The 15,612-nt window shown below is 29.2% G+C and overlaps 1 protein-coding gene across 1 annotated transcript; it reads left to right on the top strand.

The window, feature by feature from the left end:
• On the top strand, positions 5,353 to 15,010 carry LOC105162168 (MLP-like protein 28). The gene is made up of 4 exons (XM_020693902.1): positions 5,353 to 5,625; positions 6,156 to 6,424; positions 13,431 to 13,629; positions 14,496 to 15,010. The coding sequence occupies exons 1-4, from the start codon at positions 5,439 to 5,441 to the stop codon at positions 14,765 to 14,767; spliced, it is 927 nt and encodes a 308-aa protein (XP_020549561.1). The 5' UTR covers positions 5,353 to 5,438; the 3' UTR covers positions 14,768 to 15,010.

Here is a 15,612-nt window from a genome sequence, read left to right as displayed (position 1 = left end):
ATGTGACATTAAAGCCATTTGTCAAGAATGGTATCACTTGTTGCCATGGCAAATTAGAAGCTATGGCAAAGAATTAAATGGTGTGGTTACAGCCTAATAATGCAAAACCATTGGAAGAATGGGATTATTATGCAAAACCATTGGAAGAATGGGACATTGAAGCCATTGTCAAGAATGTGACATTAAAGCCATTTGTCAAGAGTGGTATTACTTGTTGCCATGGCTAATTAGAAGCTATGGCAAAGAATCAAATGGTGTGGTTACAGCCTAATAATGCAAAACCATTGCAAGAACGGGACATTGAAGCCATTGTCAAGAATGAGACACTGAAGCCATTGTCGATGCTTATCTTTTCTTTTTTCAAAAATGAAAAACTTATGCAATTTTTTGTTTCATTTTCAGTTTTCACATTTTGAAATAGTAATAAAAAAATTAAATATATTTATTTATACGTACTCTTATTAAAAATATTTTACAATCATTCTTATTTCTATTATTTTATTTTTTATATAAGGTTAATTGCAATTTTTTTCCACTAAGTATAGGGGTTTGGCATTTTTGTCATTTAAGTATCCAGGGTAGCAAAATAGTCTTTTATCTTTTAAATTCTCATGAATTTAGTCCTCTAGTCACCGGATTGTTTTCACGTCGCCTGAAAAATGTCACATGGCACTCATATGTGGTATTTAATTTGGGGCATTTTATTCTATTGGTCTGCTTTTTTTATCGTGCCATCTAAGCATTTTTAAAAAATAAAAAATAGAAAACATGTTGGAAGTGGAGGAAAAAACATGGAGCGACGTGAGTCGTACAGACCAAAAGCCCTATTACGTAAACGAACAATCCCCCTAATTGCTAAATTCCTCTCCACAATCCTCATCTTCCCTGAATCCCTAAAACGTTTGGGAAAAAAATTGTTCGTTTGCTTTGCGGTTCCACGGAAGAATATACTGCAAAGATTCCAAGGAAAGAGTTCTATAATGGTGATGAAAAAGCCTTCGAGGCATCCCCACCACCCCAATATCGCAAGATCTCCATATTTTTGTTATTTTTTTGCCTTGTATGTTCGTATAATAAGTGTAGATGTAAATTGGGTTTGTTGTATTCCATTTCTTTATAGTGTATGTGGTCCCTTTTTAGAATAATATTCTTTTACTATTAATTTATGTGATATTGCCTTTTCCTCTTTAGTGACTGTATTTTTCTTTTTTTTATTATTGTACAAATTCAGATTATAAGTTTATAATAATTTGATAACAATCGCACGTTTTCACGAGGTACAAAAATCAAGTTGTATATGATCCTTTATCAGTAACATGTCTTTATCCATACCAACTTTTAGTAAAAAGAACAAGCAGTGATACCACTCACAGAACATGCTGGAGAACAACTAAATTATACCCGTATCTCATCAATAATATCTGGGTTGTGTGTGTAGTAGGTCCTTTCAGAATGTTAGGTGCCCAAAGTATACAAACTCTCATATATGTTCATAGCAATGCACACCATAACCAAACATTCTTTAGTTGATCTTAGATTACATCTATAGATATCCTATGGCGCCGATCAGGTCTAATTCAATTGGTGAAATTGAGATCTCATAAATTTTAAGGTCATGGGTTCAAACCTCACCAATGTATGAAATGCTATTCTATTTAATTGTAGATATTTGTTTAATTTCAATAATACGTGTTGATTGGATATAGTTACTTGTATTGATAATTAGTATACTATTGTTATCTAGTTGTTAGATATAAATAATATACTAATAATTGCAATCGACTTATTTAGAAAAAAAAATTATTAATTCACTTTAAAAAAAATTACTACTATTACAGTAAACTAATAATTAAGAATTTTAAAATAGATCAATACTTATATATTAGTAGAACTCAAACCCGTAATCTCTTGATCATGATCCTAAAAAAAAAAATCAAAACTAAATATTTCAGTGGATACAAATAACCTAGTAAACATAACAATTCCAAATAAAGCAATCCAGCACCAATGTCAATAGTCGCGATCCAAATTTATTGTTAATAAATAGGCTTGTGGGTGTAATAAATGGCATTGGAAATAGTGGGTGTGTTAACCGAATCATGCTACCAATTATTAGAATAGTGGGTATTTATTGCTCTAGAAGTTTCCTTGATATCCATGTAATTTATTATTATTCGATCTGAAGCAATGAAGAGCATACATAGTTATTTGTTGCTTCTACTATGTTTGAAGTGTTGATTTGATGGAAAGTTAATAAAATGAAATAATTACATATTTCGTTCTTAAAATTTGAGGTAATTATATATATATATATATATGTTGTGGTTTAAAAAAAATATATATATAAATAAATCAGGGGTTAATATAGATTTTGTTTCTCTAATTTTTTGGTTAATACTAGTAAATTTGGTGAATTTTGACAAATGAAGGGACTTATTTATTAGATAAAAGTAAACTATAGAGGTGTTAGATGTAATTTCTCAAATTACAAAATTAATTATGTGTAATTACACCAAACTTTTGAAGAAGTTAAAAAAAAAAACGGAAGAAGAAGAAAAGGTGAACTGTTGAACGGACGTTTGCAATTGTTGACTAGCAGCTACTTTAAAAAACATAATGATTAACTAATATAAGGAATACTTTTCAAAATTAATTCAATAATAATGGTAATACGCGGTTATCTTGTTAAGGTTGTAAGTAAATCGACCTCCAATGTATCTTAATGTTTTAGATAAATTCTTAATTCATTTTGTTAATTTAGGGTTTTTACAATTAGATTCAATTTCGACGTATAAAAATCCTAATATATATGGTTTTACCGTGTTTATCCAATCGTTTTGGTATATATAGTTATCGTACAGTTTAAGAAAATCAATAAATAGTTAGCTTCTTTCATGTTACGAGTACAATTTTTGCTACTCTAATAACATTGACGAGTTGATTCAAGTAAAGCAGGAATTGAAGCCTTCCTGATGTGATTCTGACGATGGTCCGTTTTATAGACTTTACAATCGTAAGATTCTACATACCTTGTGCATTGTACATAGTAATTCGCCATATTCCCTTTAGAATATTTTTATTCGAAAAATCGGTACAATAAACAGAGAACACTATATAATGTTTTTATGTCATTTATTGTGCTATAAAGTTGAAGTAAATGAAACTTGATTCCGACAATTATCATTTACGATATTAATAGGTTGCAATTAATCATGATATATTACATATATATTCCACATTTTGATTAGCTACACTCATTATTGCTCGTACAATTAACAAATAGTTGGACTAAGCAAACTATAATTTAAATATTTCAGTCACGCACAGCTTGTAATCCATCATACCCTTTTTTAATTACTTAATTAATATTCGGCCAATATATGATGATGATGACAGTGATGACGTAACCGAAATAAGTAGGATATGCCCAGATTATCTTTATATCTATACGGTATATATATATCATTTTTATTCATAAATAGTGGTTATTTATACGGCAACAATAATTTTTTAAATTATAAAAAATATCTTTATGTATTTTCAACCAACCTGATTCAAATTTTTTGTCTCATCTTTATAATCTATATTATCTATCTGTACTAATATGAAAATTTTTACTTACACCAATTTTTTTTACGTCGATAAATATTCTTAAATTAGTTTTATTTTATTTATTTATTAATTTTAAATGTGATGTATTAGTTTATATATCTTATTCTTATTTATAATATTTTTTAAAGTATAAATGGGGCGAATAATATTTATAATAGTTTATAAAACCCATGGCAAATGTTTTGGTCATTGCTCTTAATCGTGGCGAATAATCTTTTCATAGTGAAAAAGTTAATTTTTTGCATTAATTTTTTTTAATCGTACTTAATAGTAGTAATTTATCATAATTTTTAGTCATAACCACTAATATTATAGCCAATAGTAATATTTTTCAGTGTAAATATCAAACACACCATATAATTGAATAACATATAAAAAGTAAGTTTGAGATTTATAATGATTTGCAGAAAACGTATACGCTAATTAATTCAATGTTTATTCGTGTAAGTATATATAATGAAGTAATCATCTACCCTTACACTTCAGTCTAATCATTAAATATAAGATTATTGGTAATATTATATCCCAATCGGCAATTATGAATCAAGAAAATTAAGCTGATGAGGAGACAGCCATATCCAATCATATCCCGAATTCTCTCTTAATCAGAGCAAGAAAAATGGCCAAATTATACTGCTTTCTAGTTTTCAAAAGTCAGTTAAAACACGTTTTTGTAATAGGCAAAAAAACCCCTATATTTTTTAAAATTTTGTGCAAAATACTCCTTTCGTAAAAAACTAATGGAAGTTGAAGTGCACTCGCGGGTGGTGCCGATAAGCATGATTTTTTTTTGCGAATTTTGATATTTCTTTTACTGTAAATTGACAAATATGCTCTTATATTAATGTTTAAAATTACCATAATCAAATATACATATTTTAATTTTATTTTTAATTGATTTTCTTTGTATTTTCATCCCTTTTAATTTTAAAATACAAAAAAAATATTTTTTTATAAATTTATAATTTAAATAAAAAATTAAATTAAAATCGCAATACAACAATATTACACTAAGTTCGTTTTTTAAAATTTAAATATTATATCAATGTAAATGATAATGCAATAACAATAATATTTCATTAACTAATTTAAACTAATAAATAATTTAAATATATTTTAATAAATTATTTACTATAAATTATTAGTATATGAAATTTACATATAAATTAATTTTTCTTTTTCTTAAATTTATTAAAAAATTTGATGGTGAAGGGGGACAGGGGCCTGGTAGCGGGGGTGGGATTAATTTTAGTATTTTTTTTTATAAATAATAATTTATATTTTATATTTTATAATTATAAATATAACATATATAAAAATTGGTTAATCCTAACCCTTAGTAATATAGATTTAACGGTTGATATGTATTGATTAAATTCTATGGTATGCAATAAAAAAAAATTTAATGGTCATAAAAATAAGAAATAAATATAATTGATAAGGGCCTGACAGTCCTTCAACAAAAAAACTTAACACCATTAGTCTCAATAAACAGTGAGTGGCAAATGTACTATATTAAAGAAAATGAAGGGTTTTTTTTGCCTATTTCTAAAACACATGAGAATTTTTAGTTTACTTTTGAAAACACACGGGCTAGTATGCAATTTGGATCAAGAAAAAATGAAATTAAACCCAAAATAACAAGAAATAGTAAATGAAATGAAGAAGGTACAGTTGACCTCAAAAGCTTGCAGGCACAGACATCTATATAAAGAAGAGAAGGCAGAAGCAGCTTTCCTCACCTTCAAACAACGCTTACTGATCTTTTTGTAGATATATATACTTTGCTTATAATTATATTTATCGAATAATCGACAGATTTAGAGATGGGGTTAACTGGTAAGCTGGTGGCTGCAATAGAGTTCAAGGCTGGGGGAGACGTGTTTCATGAGCTGTTCAGGCACAAGCCCCACCATGTTTCCACAACCAGCCCTGGGAAAGTGCAAGGATGTGATTTGCATGAGGGTGAGTTTGGGCATGTTGGTTCCATCATTTGCTGGAAGTACACTCATGGTGAGTACTCTAACTACATATCCACCACGTCTTTGCTATCAATTTCTCATTGGAATTTTGTTATATTTCACTCCGAGAAATGATACTTTTCGTCTCGTAACATAGAATTTTCTAATTTTAGATCTATTAGTTATAGAATTATCGTTTTTGATCTCGTAACTTTTAAAAAAATAGCATTTTTTGTCCATAACACATTTCCTTTAAAATTTTAATGGAAAATGCCATGTGCTTAGCATATGTCTGTTAGAGCTTTTACACTTATGTTGTAAGATTCTCACTCTTGGTTCCACAACTTTAAAAAATTAGTATTTTTGGTCCTATGCACTTAACGACCACGTAGCCTTTTCCGTTAAACATCTAAACGGATAGGTGTCATAAGAATAAAATTGTTACTTTTATAAAGTTACGGAACCAAAAGTGAGAATCTCGTAACTATATTCTGAGTTAAGAGACGAAAATTGTTATTTTTCCATATTAATCCAAACATAATTATGATCATCCGTGGGGATGCGTTCTTCAAATTGTTACAGACGGGAAAGAGAAAATTGCGAAACAACTCATTCAAACCATCGACGAGGAGAAGAAGTTGATCGAATTCAAGATGCTGGAAGGAGATCTGATGGAGGAATACAAAACCTTCCTTATAACGCTGCACATCGAGACTAAGGACGGCATTGATTTGGTTACATGGACATTGGAATATGAGATGCTGAGTGAAGACGTGGACCATCCAATCTCCTTGCTCTCCTTCTTCATCGACCTCACTAAGGACATCGAAACTCATCATATTGGCAAACCCTAAATCATATGTTGTCTATCTTCGTTATGGATGATGAATTATTACCAATCAGTATTTGAACAATGTTATGGTGAGAGTTAATGGTGTCTTAAGAGCCCTTTGTTCAGAAAGTTATGTATGCGTGTGTGTGTTCTGTACTAATAAAGGAGATGAGCTGCTTGCTCCAGGTGGTTGTGCCTGGGACCATGTGCTGTGTGTCCATGTATTTGCATGAAATTTGAAGTATTTATTTTTTGTTTCAAATTATTGTTCGTTGCATGTTTTTTTTTTTGCCCCTCAAGAGTCAAGTGAATCAATTATATTGCAATTAACTAGTACTTTCACAATATTCATTCAGCCAAAAGATATGCATAATTTAATTTAATGAATTTAAAATAAAAGGCTATAATTTCTGAAAATGATATTTGGGAATGAATACTATTCTCCTTAATTTTTTTTCGTGTAAATTGCGATTCAAGAGGTAGAAGCTTGTTCTTGAATCGAATGTATAACCTCCTCCAGACTCATGGAGGGAGAAATTCATGGACCATGTACATTTAATTTGATATCAAGACCCTTAGTGTTTGATGCTAATTACGAAGAAAGATGTAGTTTAGATCTGATACGTTGTGTGTTTCTTGACTTGACTTTTTGTGTATAATATTAGGTCCTGAAGGCCTTTCCTATAGGCACGGACTAGAATTTTGGTCTGTAACTCATATCTATATATTGGGTTTGTTAAAGAGTTAGATCTTAATCATTATTCGAATTGGCTATGCTTAAACATGTATTGACCTATTAACAAACCTAAAAGAAAAGCATAATTATGTAATCTTTGAATCAATCTATGAAAAATGCAATAAACCCAAATTTTATGAGTTTATCATTCATTTTGAAAATTTATAAGGGTTGCTTTGGTATGGCCTTCAATCTGAGACTAATTATTAGTCAATTTATTTTGATTTTTTATTGGTAATTTACACTACAAATTTTGAAGTGACCAAATACTTCCACTTCAAGGCTAGCGAAGAACTTGACAAATATTTTCTAAATCGAAGATTTTTTTTATATTAGTACATTGGAGTTGGTGGTCAAGGATGGCTCAAGTTTGAACCAAGAACCCTCTCTGTCAGGGAGGAGAATAATATCAATTCAACCAATGAGTTGACGGCATTTATATCGGTGACTGAGTATATTCTTTTACAAGAATCTGACTTATAGGGTCAGTAAAATCATCGAAGGCCCAATTCCTCATGTGTGCACAACAAATCTCAACATATGTGGGTAACTTGCATTTTCTTTCAAACTAGGGCAGTAACACGCTCTTGCACCATAGACGGCAACAAGGTCGGACGGGAACTTCGGACCCAAATTTTTCTTTCTTTCTTGGCAAAAAGTATATGCACGCCCTTGCTTCAATGGAGATTAGTGATCAAAATTTCATCTTTCAATCCTTACTTCTCCAAGAGTTTAAGAAATATGTCGATTTTTTTTATTTTTAGCCGTGGAGAAATATTAAAAAAGAGTGATATTCGTAATCGTGTTTTCTCAAACTAGCGTGACTAGAGCAATTTTTTACTTCCTTCTTGCTTCCTTCCACGTAATTGGCTTGTGTTTCTGTTGGTTTTGCCACAAATTTGTAAGTTTACTTTCCTGCTTTTTCCACATGTATTATCGTTATTTATGTCTGTCATTTGTAAGGAAATTTGACTACGAGAATAAGCCTTAACTTTTTACCAGTGTTTCGAGCACACATGCATATGCACACCTACACAAGATATTTCAATGGTTTGTAGTGACTTTGGAAATTGAAATGCTAATATGTTTTTGCCATACTCACTTTTCATGTTTATGTGCAAGACATTGTTCCCAACTATAAATTCTTTAAGAACAGATTTAAAGATGGATTTTGAGACGGATATTATTTAAGTATATTTGCATAGAGAGACAGATTTATTTACGGACTCACTCCGTCTTAAATTTCACTTATGGATTTACAAATGGTATTAGCCATTAGGCTTTCAACTACTGCTTTCGGATGAAAATTTTCCGTCTCTGATTCTTTTAATTATAGGCTTCAGAGACGGAAAAATCCATCTATGAAACACTATTTTGTAGGGATCGTTAGTTGATTAAAAAAGTTCATTAATTCAGAGGGTCAATTAATGATAAGGATTAACTTTTATTCATTTTAAGAAACTTGAGGACCAGATGAGGTTGGAACTGGAGTACCAAAAGTGATTTATTGACGAACTTAGGGGGTCAAAAGTGAAATTATCTTGACCACGGAGTTATAATCCAGAATGCCGAAGAGTTAATGGGTCATATGCTATTTTTCGTAAAAATACTAATGAAATGTCATTAAGTGACTAAAAGTAATAAAAATTCTATTTCACTAATCACAAAAAAACTCTAGATGCCAAGTTTGATAACTTGAAAACTTGAGTACTCAAACTGAAAAGGAGTTACACTTTGAATACGAAAAGTGAAATTATCCCCTTATAAAATTATTAGTGATAATTTTGCAATTAACAAAACAAAACACATATCAGCTATATGACGAAAAATGCTAATTTCCCTACTTTTGCAACATAATTTCTTTTAATCGATTGATATTTTGCAACTGATTGTGCATTGATTAAATCATTTAAATTAGCCTAAATTAAATACAGTAGGACCATTATTTATACTAATATAAAAAATAAAAGCATTCCGCATTTATAAATGATGATTAATAATAATGATATTGCACTAATTTTTTTAAAATAAAAAAATATTTTTCAATTGATAAGATAATTAATATGTTTTACTTTTCAATTTTTACATTAACTAATAAATTTCTTTCTTTCTTTCTTTTTTTAATATAATATATTAATTTATATATTTTATTTTTATTAATTATAATATATTTTAAAATATAAAAATTATTCATTATACATGACTAAAAATAATATATTATATTGGCTAGTGATTATTAACATGAAGGACGTGACATGTTGCTTGTCGGAAAGTGCATTAAAAGCCAATAATTGCATCCTTAATAATGCGGCATGTGAATCATGTTGCGAGGCTGAGAGTAGGTCACCCTATCTCAACCACTGCAAAATGATTGGTATGTAAACAAATCGACTGGAGAAAAAAGAAAAATTATTATTGTTTAAATTATTATAAAAGTTAAAAATTTTATATGCAAATTTGTTTTGATCAATTATTGATTAAAAAATTAAATTTCGACGAATTTTAGTTGATTCAAACATGTATTGAGTTTGAATATTTTTTGTGTGTTCAAATCTGTTTTGTGATTTTTTTTTCCCTCTAATCAAATTAATGAGTTCGAATCGAGTTTGAAAATTTATTGAAATAATGAGGGAATTCTCTTATAAAAATCGTCTCACGACCTTCTTTGCAAAATAATTATGATCGTCAAACAAGCTCTAAATTCATTTTTTTTTATTCAATGTCTTTATGACTCGATCCTCGTTGCATCATAAATCCTAATATATACATATAAATTCATCGTGATCAATTGAATCACTTTGACGCCTACAGACTTGATTATCCTTTTTTTACAATCTATAGACTTAAATATCGAAGGATTGTAATTAGGGCCTTGTTAGTGTAGTTCTGACCGTGGTGCATTTTGTAGGGTTACTTCTTGAATAATGGAGGGGTATCTGTTCGTTTGAAATAGCAATTCCTATAAAATTATTTATAAAGACCTTATCCCATTTTTCCAACAGAACAAAAAAACACTGTTTAAGCTAAATTTGTTAAATTTAATAAATTGAAGTCAAATAAATTTTTATAGATCGATTTTAAATAAATATCAAGAAATTTAATTTATTTTTCAACCAAAATAATATATATATATATATATATATACATTTATTTTCCTGGTCGTCATGTCAGTTCTAATTAAATATTTAATGAAGATAAGACAAAGCAAATTGCATTTATCTTTATTATTATTTGAAGAAAAGTTTCTGGAGAATTCTATTCCAGAGCATAGTTAATTGACAGGATAGTTTGATTTGACATTGCACTATATAATAGGGTGTTGGAATATAATTTTAAATGGTATTTTTGTAAACTTTTATATTAAATATGGAGTTTATTTGTAATTATTATTATAATTTTAAATGATATATTTATAAGTTTATAAAAAGTATAATTTTTTGTATATTTGGACTTAAATCGTCAATGTCATTCAATGTTTAAAAATATATTTTAAATACATATTCAATGTTCAAACATAAAATACAGAGTATTGTTTCAAAATAAAGTATTGATTTTCAAAAGAAATACACATTATAATACTGAAAACTAGGGTATAGAATGTGAATATAGAATTAATTGTGTTGATGCTTCAGGAAAAAAAAAAACGATAGAAAAAAATCCCAGTGCCAAATATGTTAAAGAAATGAATTTATAATGACTTTTTGAATCTCTATTTTCTTTAATTCCTAGAAGTACATTATTCCGTATATTATAAGTTATTATAATTTAAAAATTATGAAAAATCAATGCTATCTACAATTAAAACGAAATTAGTGGAAAAATTTAAATTTTTTGGACCATGATTAATTAATTCTCATCATAATTTTATCATGGTCAAAATATTTATCATGGACCACTTATAGAAACAATGGCCAAATAACCGTTGCACAATTACAGTTAATTGATATTCAATATGTTTTTTTTTTAACTATATAATTGACCATAATGAAAAATCATAATTTTTTTAGAGAAAATTTCATAGGGGGTAATATGCAATTTTGCATTCTTCTAATGACTTTTGAAGTAAATTATATAATCAAATAAAATATTTCATTATTCAAAAATTATTATTCTTATTTAAGTGTTGATGGGAATCCGTAAACTCTGGTCCACCATTGTCTTTTTCTAAATTTCCAAAAATAGTACGTTTACGGATATCTTAAAATTTTAGTCTTTTCTAGTAAAGAAGTCTATTTTTTGATGACATTGTCGTTGCAATTTGATTACAGCGATGTGAATACTATTTGGATGACTGCTTTGCCCTTCAATTTTGGTACCATAATTTAATTAGGGTAGATTACATCTTATCACTCGAATTATAATTATTTTTATACTTTGATATCTAAATATCTTATTGTGTGAACTTACTATCTTAATTTTACGAAATTTACACTTTGATATAAGACTGTTTTTTTGTTGATTTTTTATTAAAAAATATCTCATGTTGTGCATAAGTAAAAAATATCACACTACATAACCCTTATATGGTTGAAAAAAAATTATAAATGGCAAATAATAAAATTTCGTGAAATTGAGATGGTAAGTTAATAAAAAAAAAAATTAGATGGTACTTTATGTTCTGATTTTATTAACTTTCTCTATTTTTTTAAAAAACATAATTAAAATTAGTCCTTTTTATTAGTTGACCGTCTGAATTAATGGAGGGATTGTAAATTTCATAGACAAAAAGAGGAACATATAGGGTACCAGAAGTGATTCAGTGCGTAATTTAAGAGTCCGGAATTGGATTTATTCCAGTAACGACTTTTTCCACTGCACTTTTTACCATTGGTTTAGATAGTTAACTAACAGAGATGACAGATATTGATCATTTTATAAAAAAATATGAACCAAAATTGATGAATTCGAAATATGAAGTATCAAAATTTATATTTTTTGTACCATAGTTGATGTGGTCGAGATTTTTTGCTAAAGGATGAAATTGAAATTTTACCACGACGCAATTACACACCAGGTGAAATGCAATTTCCGCAGAAGGTGCAGTTTTCAAGAGAATGGTGTCTAGTCAATGAATAGTAACCTGCATAAAAAATTAATATGTTGAAAATTTTGGTATCAAATTACTTTTTTACCCTTACAATTTAATATATATATTTTTTACTAATGTATATCAATAATGCAAAATTATATTTTTCATTTTATAATTTAGGTAACATATATTTTCAATTTCATAGTTTTTTCTGCCAACTTCCGTCGAGAATTGATGGAAAAAATTAAAGTGTAAATTGACAAAATTATATTTTTGATCCCATAAGTTAGGAGAGTTGATACACTTAGATCCCAAGCTTTATGAAATTGCAACATTTAATAGTTGGAAGGTAAAGTGTCCAGACGTCTATGAATATAATAAAAACATATCATAGCAATAAATATTATTAACATCATAAGATATGATCGATATGTACACTTCACATCCAAATGGATAATTATGAAATCAAGAATATTAGGATGATGAAAAAGACAAGCATATCAAACCATATCCCCAATTCTCCATTAAACAAAGGAAGAGAAAGGGCAAAGTGGTAATTTTTATCAGTAAGTATGGAGTGACATTTTCAGACCACTTGAATTCATTTTTGAAGGAATTATAATAATTTTAAAAAAATAACACATTGAGAACATTTGTCTTGGAACAATGCAAATTTGACGAGAATATAATCCTAATTTATAGTCGTCATGGGACACGCACATTATATTTTTTAGTGAAATTCATAATTTTTTTACGATAAATACCTTCAATTATTGTCATTCATTATTGAAATGAATTCTAATTAAGTGAATGAAAAGAACCACCCATCTATATTTACACCAAGATAATACAATTTTTCCTAACCCTAAAATATCAAGAAACAATAGAAGAAATATGAATTTTAACTATAGTTAATTACTAGATTCAAAAGAAAAAAAATTGGGTTGAACAAATTGACCACGGCTCAGCAATGATCATTAATCGTTGTTTTTGCAAATGTGGTCAAAACATTAACTATAGCTAAAACCTCAACAAACGTTTCAGTTATAGTGACTAATCATTGATTTTATCTGTATTTTTGTTACTGAAATAAAAAATGAAATGAAAACAATGCAGTCGACAGAATTGAGAAGGTGTCGGCAAGAGACATCTATATAAAGAAGAGAAGGCAGAAGCAGCTGTCCTCACCTTCAAACAACGCTTACTGATCTTTTTCTAGATATATATACTTTGCTTATAATTATATTTATCGAATAATCGACAGATTTGGAGATGGGGTTAACTGGTAAGCTGGTAGCTGCAATAGAGTTTAAGGCTGGGGGAGACGTGTTTCATGAGCTGTTCAGGCACAAGCCCCACCATGTTTCCACAACCAGCCCTGGGAAAATACAAGGATGTGATTTGCATGAGGGTGAGTTTGGGCATGTTGGTTCCATCATTTTCTGGAATTACACACATGGTGAGTAATCCATCTACCTACCTGTACCCGGTGTTTGCTATCAACTTCTTAGAGGAATTTGGCATAATTACATTTCCTCCCCTAAAAATTGAGAAATCTAGGTATATCTAGTAGGCCTTTGCTATCAATTTTACTTACAAGATTAATTGCACTTGAACCCTCAACTTTTAGAAAAGAAGTTCGTTATCTCGGGTTTCTCGGATCTTTGCCCTTTTCTATTGATGAAGTGGTTTTTCAGCCTAGAAATTAAAATTTTGACAGGAGGGATAATTACTTCATACTCTTGGTTTTTGTGAAGATATTATCAATATAAATACTAATGTGTATTCTGTAATATTAGCAATCGAACTTTGTAGTATTCTGGTAAAATCTTGTAATTATTTGTAAAATAAAACATTCATATAGATTTTATCAAATAATTTTATTTTAATACTTTGAGATGACTTTGGAAAATAGTATTTTGAAATTGTGAGTTAGTGATGCCAAACTGATGTTTCAATTCAGATAATAATTGATTATTGAAAAAGAACAGTAATAAAATATTTTCTTGAATGTAGTGAAAATGGAAATTAGAGCAATATAAAACAAAAAAATTCTATTAAATGCAAGTTACTCATGATCGTTAGACGTTTCTGCAAATAAAAGTAGAATATTAATTATAACTAAAATCATAACAAATATTTTGACTATATCTAAATTATGACAAATATCGATTAATCACGGTGAAAATTTAAAATCTCACAGTTGTTTTGTTTGATCATGGTTATAATAGTATTAATTTATCATGATTCTAATGTAGCAAATATTAGTCTTTTCCCTTTTATTGTTTTGAATTATGTTGCATTTAACCCTAACATTCACAATAGATGGGAAAGCGAAAACTGCAAAACAACTGATTCAAAAAATCGACGAGGAGAAGAAGTTGATCGAATTCAAGATGTTGGAAGGAGATCTGATGGAGGAATACAAAACCTTCCTTATAACGCTGCACATCGAGACTAAGAACGACATTGATTTGGTTACATGGACATTGGAGTATGAGATGCTGAACGACGATGTCGGGCACCCTATCTCCTTGCTATCCTTCATCATCGACCTCACTAAGGACATCGAAACCCATCACATCAAGAAACCCTAAATCAGATGGTTCCCATCCTAATGCATGAAACCCTAGTCGAACAATCTGTTAATTATGAACGAGAGTTGGTGTGTTAATAAAACTCTTTGTTCACAAAGGCACGTACACATGCGTGTGAGTGTTATGTACTAATAAAGGAGATCAGCTGCATGCTTGCTCTAGGTGGTGGTGCTTGGGACCCTGTACTGCTCGTATTTGTGACGTGTCTGTGTATTTGCATGAGTTTGAAATAATATGTTTTTATTTCTAATTACTATTCGTCATTTTTACTTTTTTTTTATTTTATAAATGGGCTCTTTTAAAATTGGCCTTAATTACAAGTATCTCCTTATTATTTGAAAAATTACAAATACTCCTATAAAATTATAAATATCCTAATGAAGACACCCCTCTAAAATGAGTTGTCACATGGGGGTATTTATAATTTCAATGAGGTATTTGTAAATTTTTTAACAATGAGAGGATAAGTGGACAAACAAAAGTATCTTATGGGAGCTCGAGTACTGGTCGACGCATTTGATACGACACAATTTTGATATCATATACATTGAGAAGAATGTATTTGACAATATATTTAATACCGTGATAGATATAAAGAAAAAAATAAAAGATAACCTGAATGTACGGAAAGACCTTAAGATCATATGTAATTGACCGGAGCTTGAGGTGGATGAAAAAAGACCGAATGTGATGCCTAAAGCCGTATATACCCTGACTAAGGAGCAGAAGAGGGGGTTATGTGAATAGATTAGTCATCTTAAGTTTCTTGATAGTTATGCATCTAATTTGGCTCGTTGTGTCGATATGATGGAGCTGAGGCTACACAGCATAAAGTGTCATGATTG

The sequence above is a fragment of the Sesamum indicum genome, linkage group LG5 (genome assembly GCF_000512975.1).
Source record: "Sesamum indicum cultivar Zhongzhi No. 13 linkage group LG5, S_indicum_v1.0, whole genome shotgun sequence".
NCBI lineage: Eukaryota > Viridiplantae > Streptophyta > Magnoliopsida > Lamiales > Pedaliaceae > Sesamum > Sesamum indicum.
The sequence above is the reverse complement of the archived record's forward strand: the minus strand, read 5'-3'. Positions and strand labels throughout refer to the sequence as shown.

What these genes read in the sequence shown, in the direction of transcription:
- LOC105162168 (XM_020693902.1), top strand. Translation starts at nt 5,439, where the DNA reads ATGGGGTTAACTGGTAAGCTGGTGGCTGCAATAGAGTTCAAGGCTGGG. An exon ending in TTGCTGGAAGTACACTCATG is followed by an intron (nt 5,626 to 6,155) that starts GTGAGTACTCTA and finishes AAATTGTTACAG; the next exon opens with ACGGGAAAGAGAAAATTGCG. An exon ending in TTTCTGGAATTACACACATG is followed by an intron (nt 13,630 to 14,495) that starts GTGAGTAATCCA and finishes CATTCACAATAG; the next exon opens with ATGGGAAAGCGAAAACTGCA.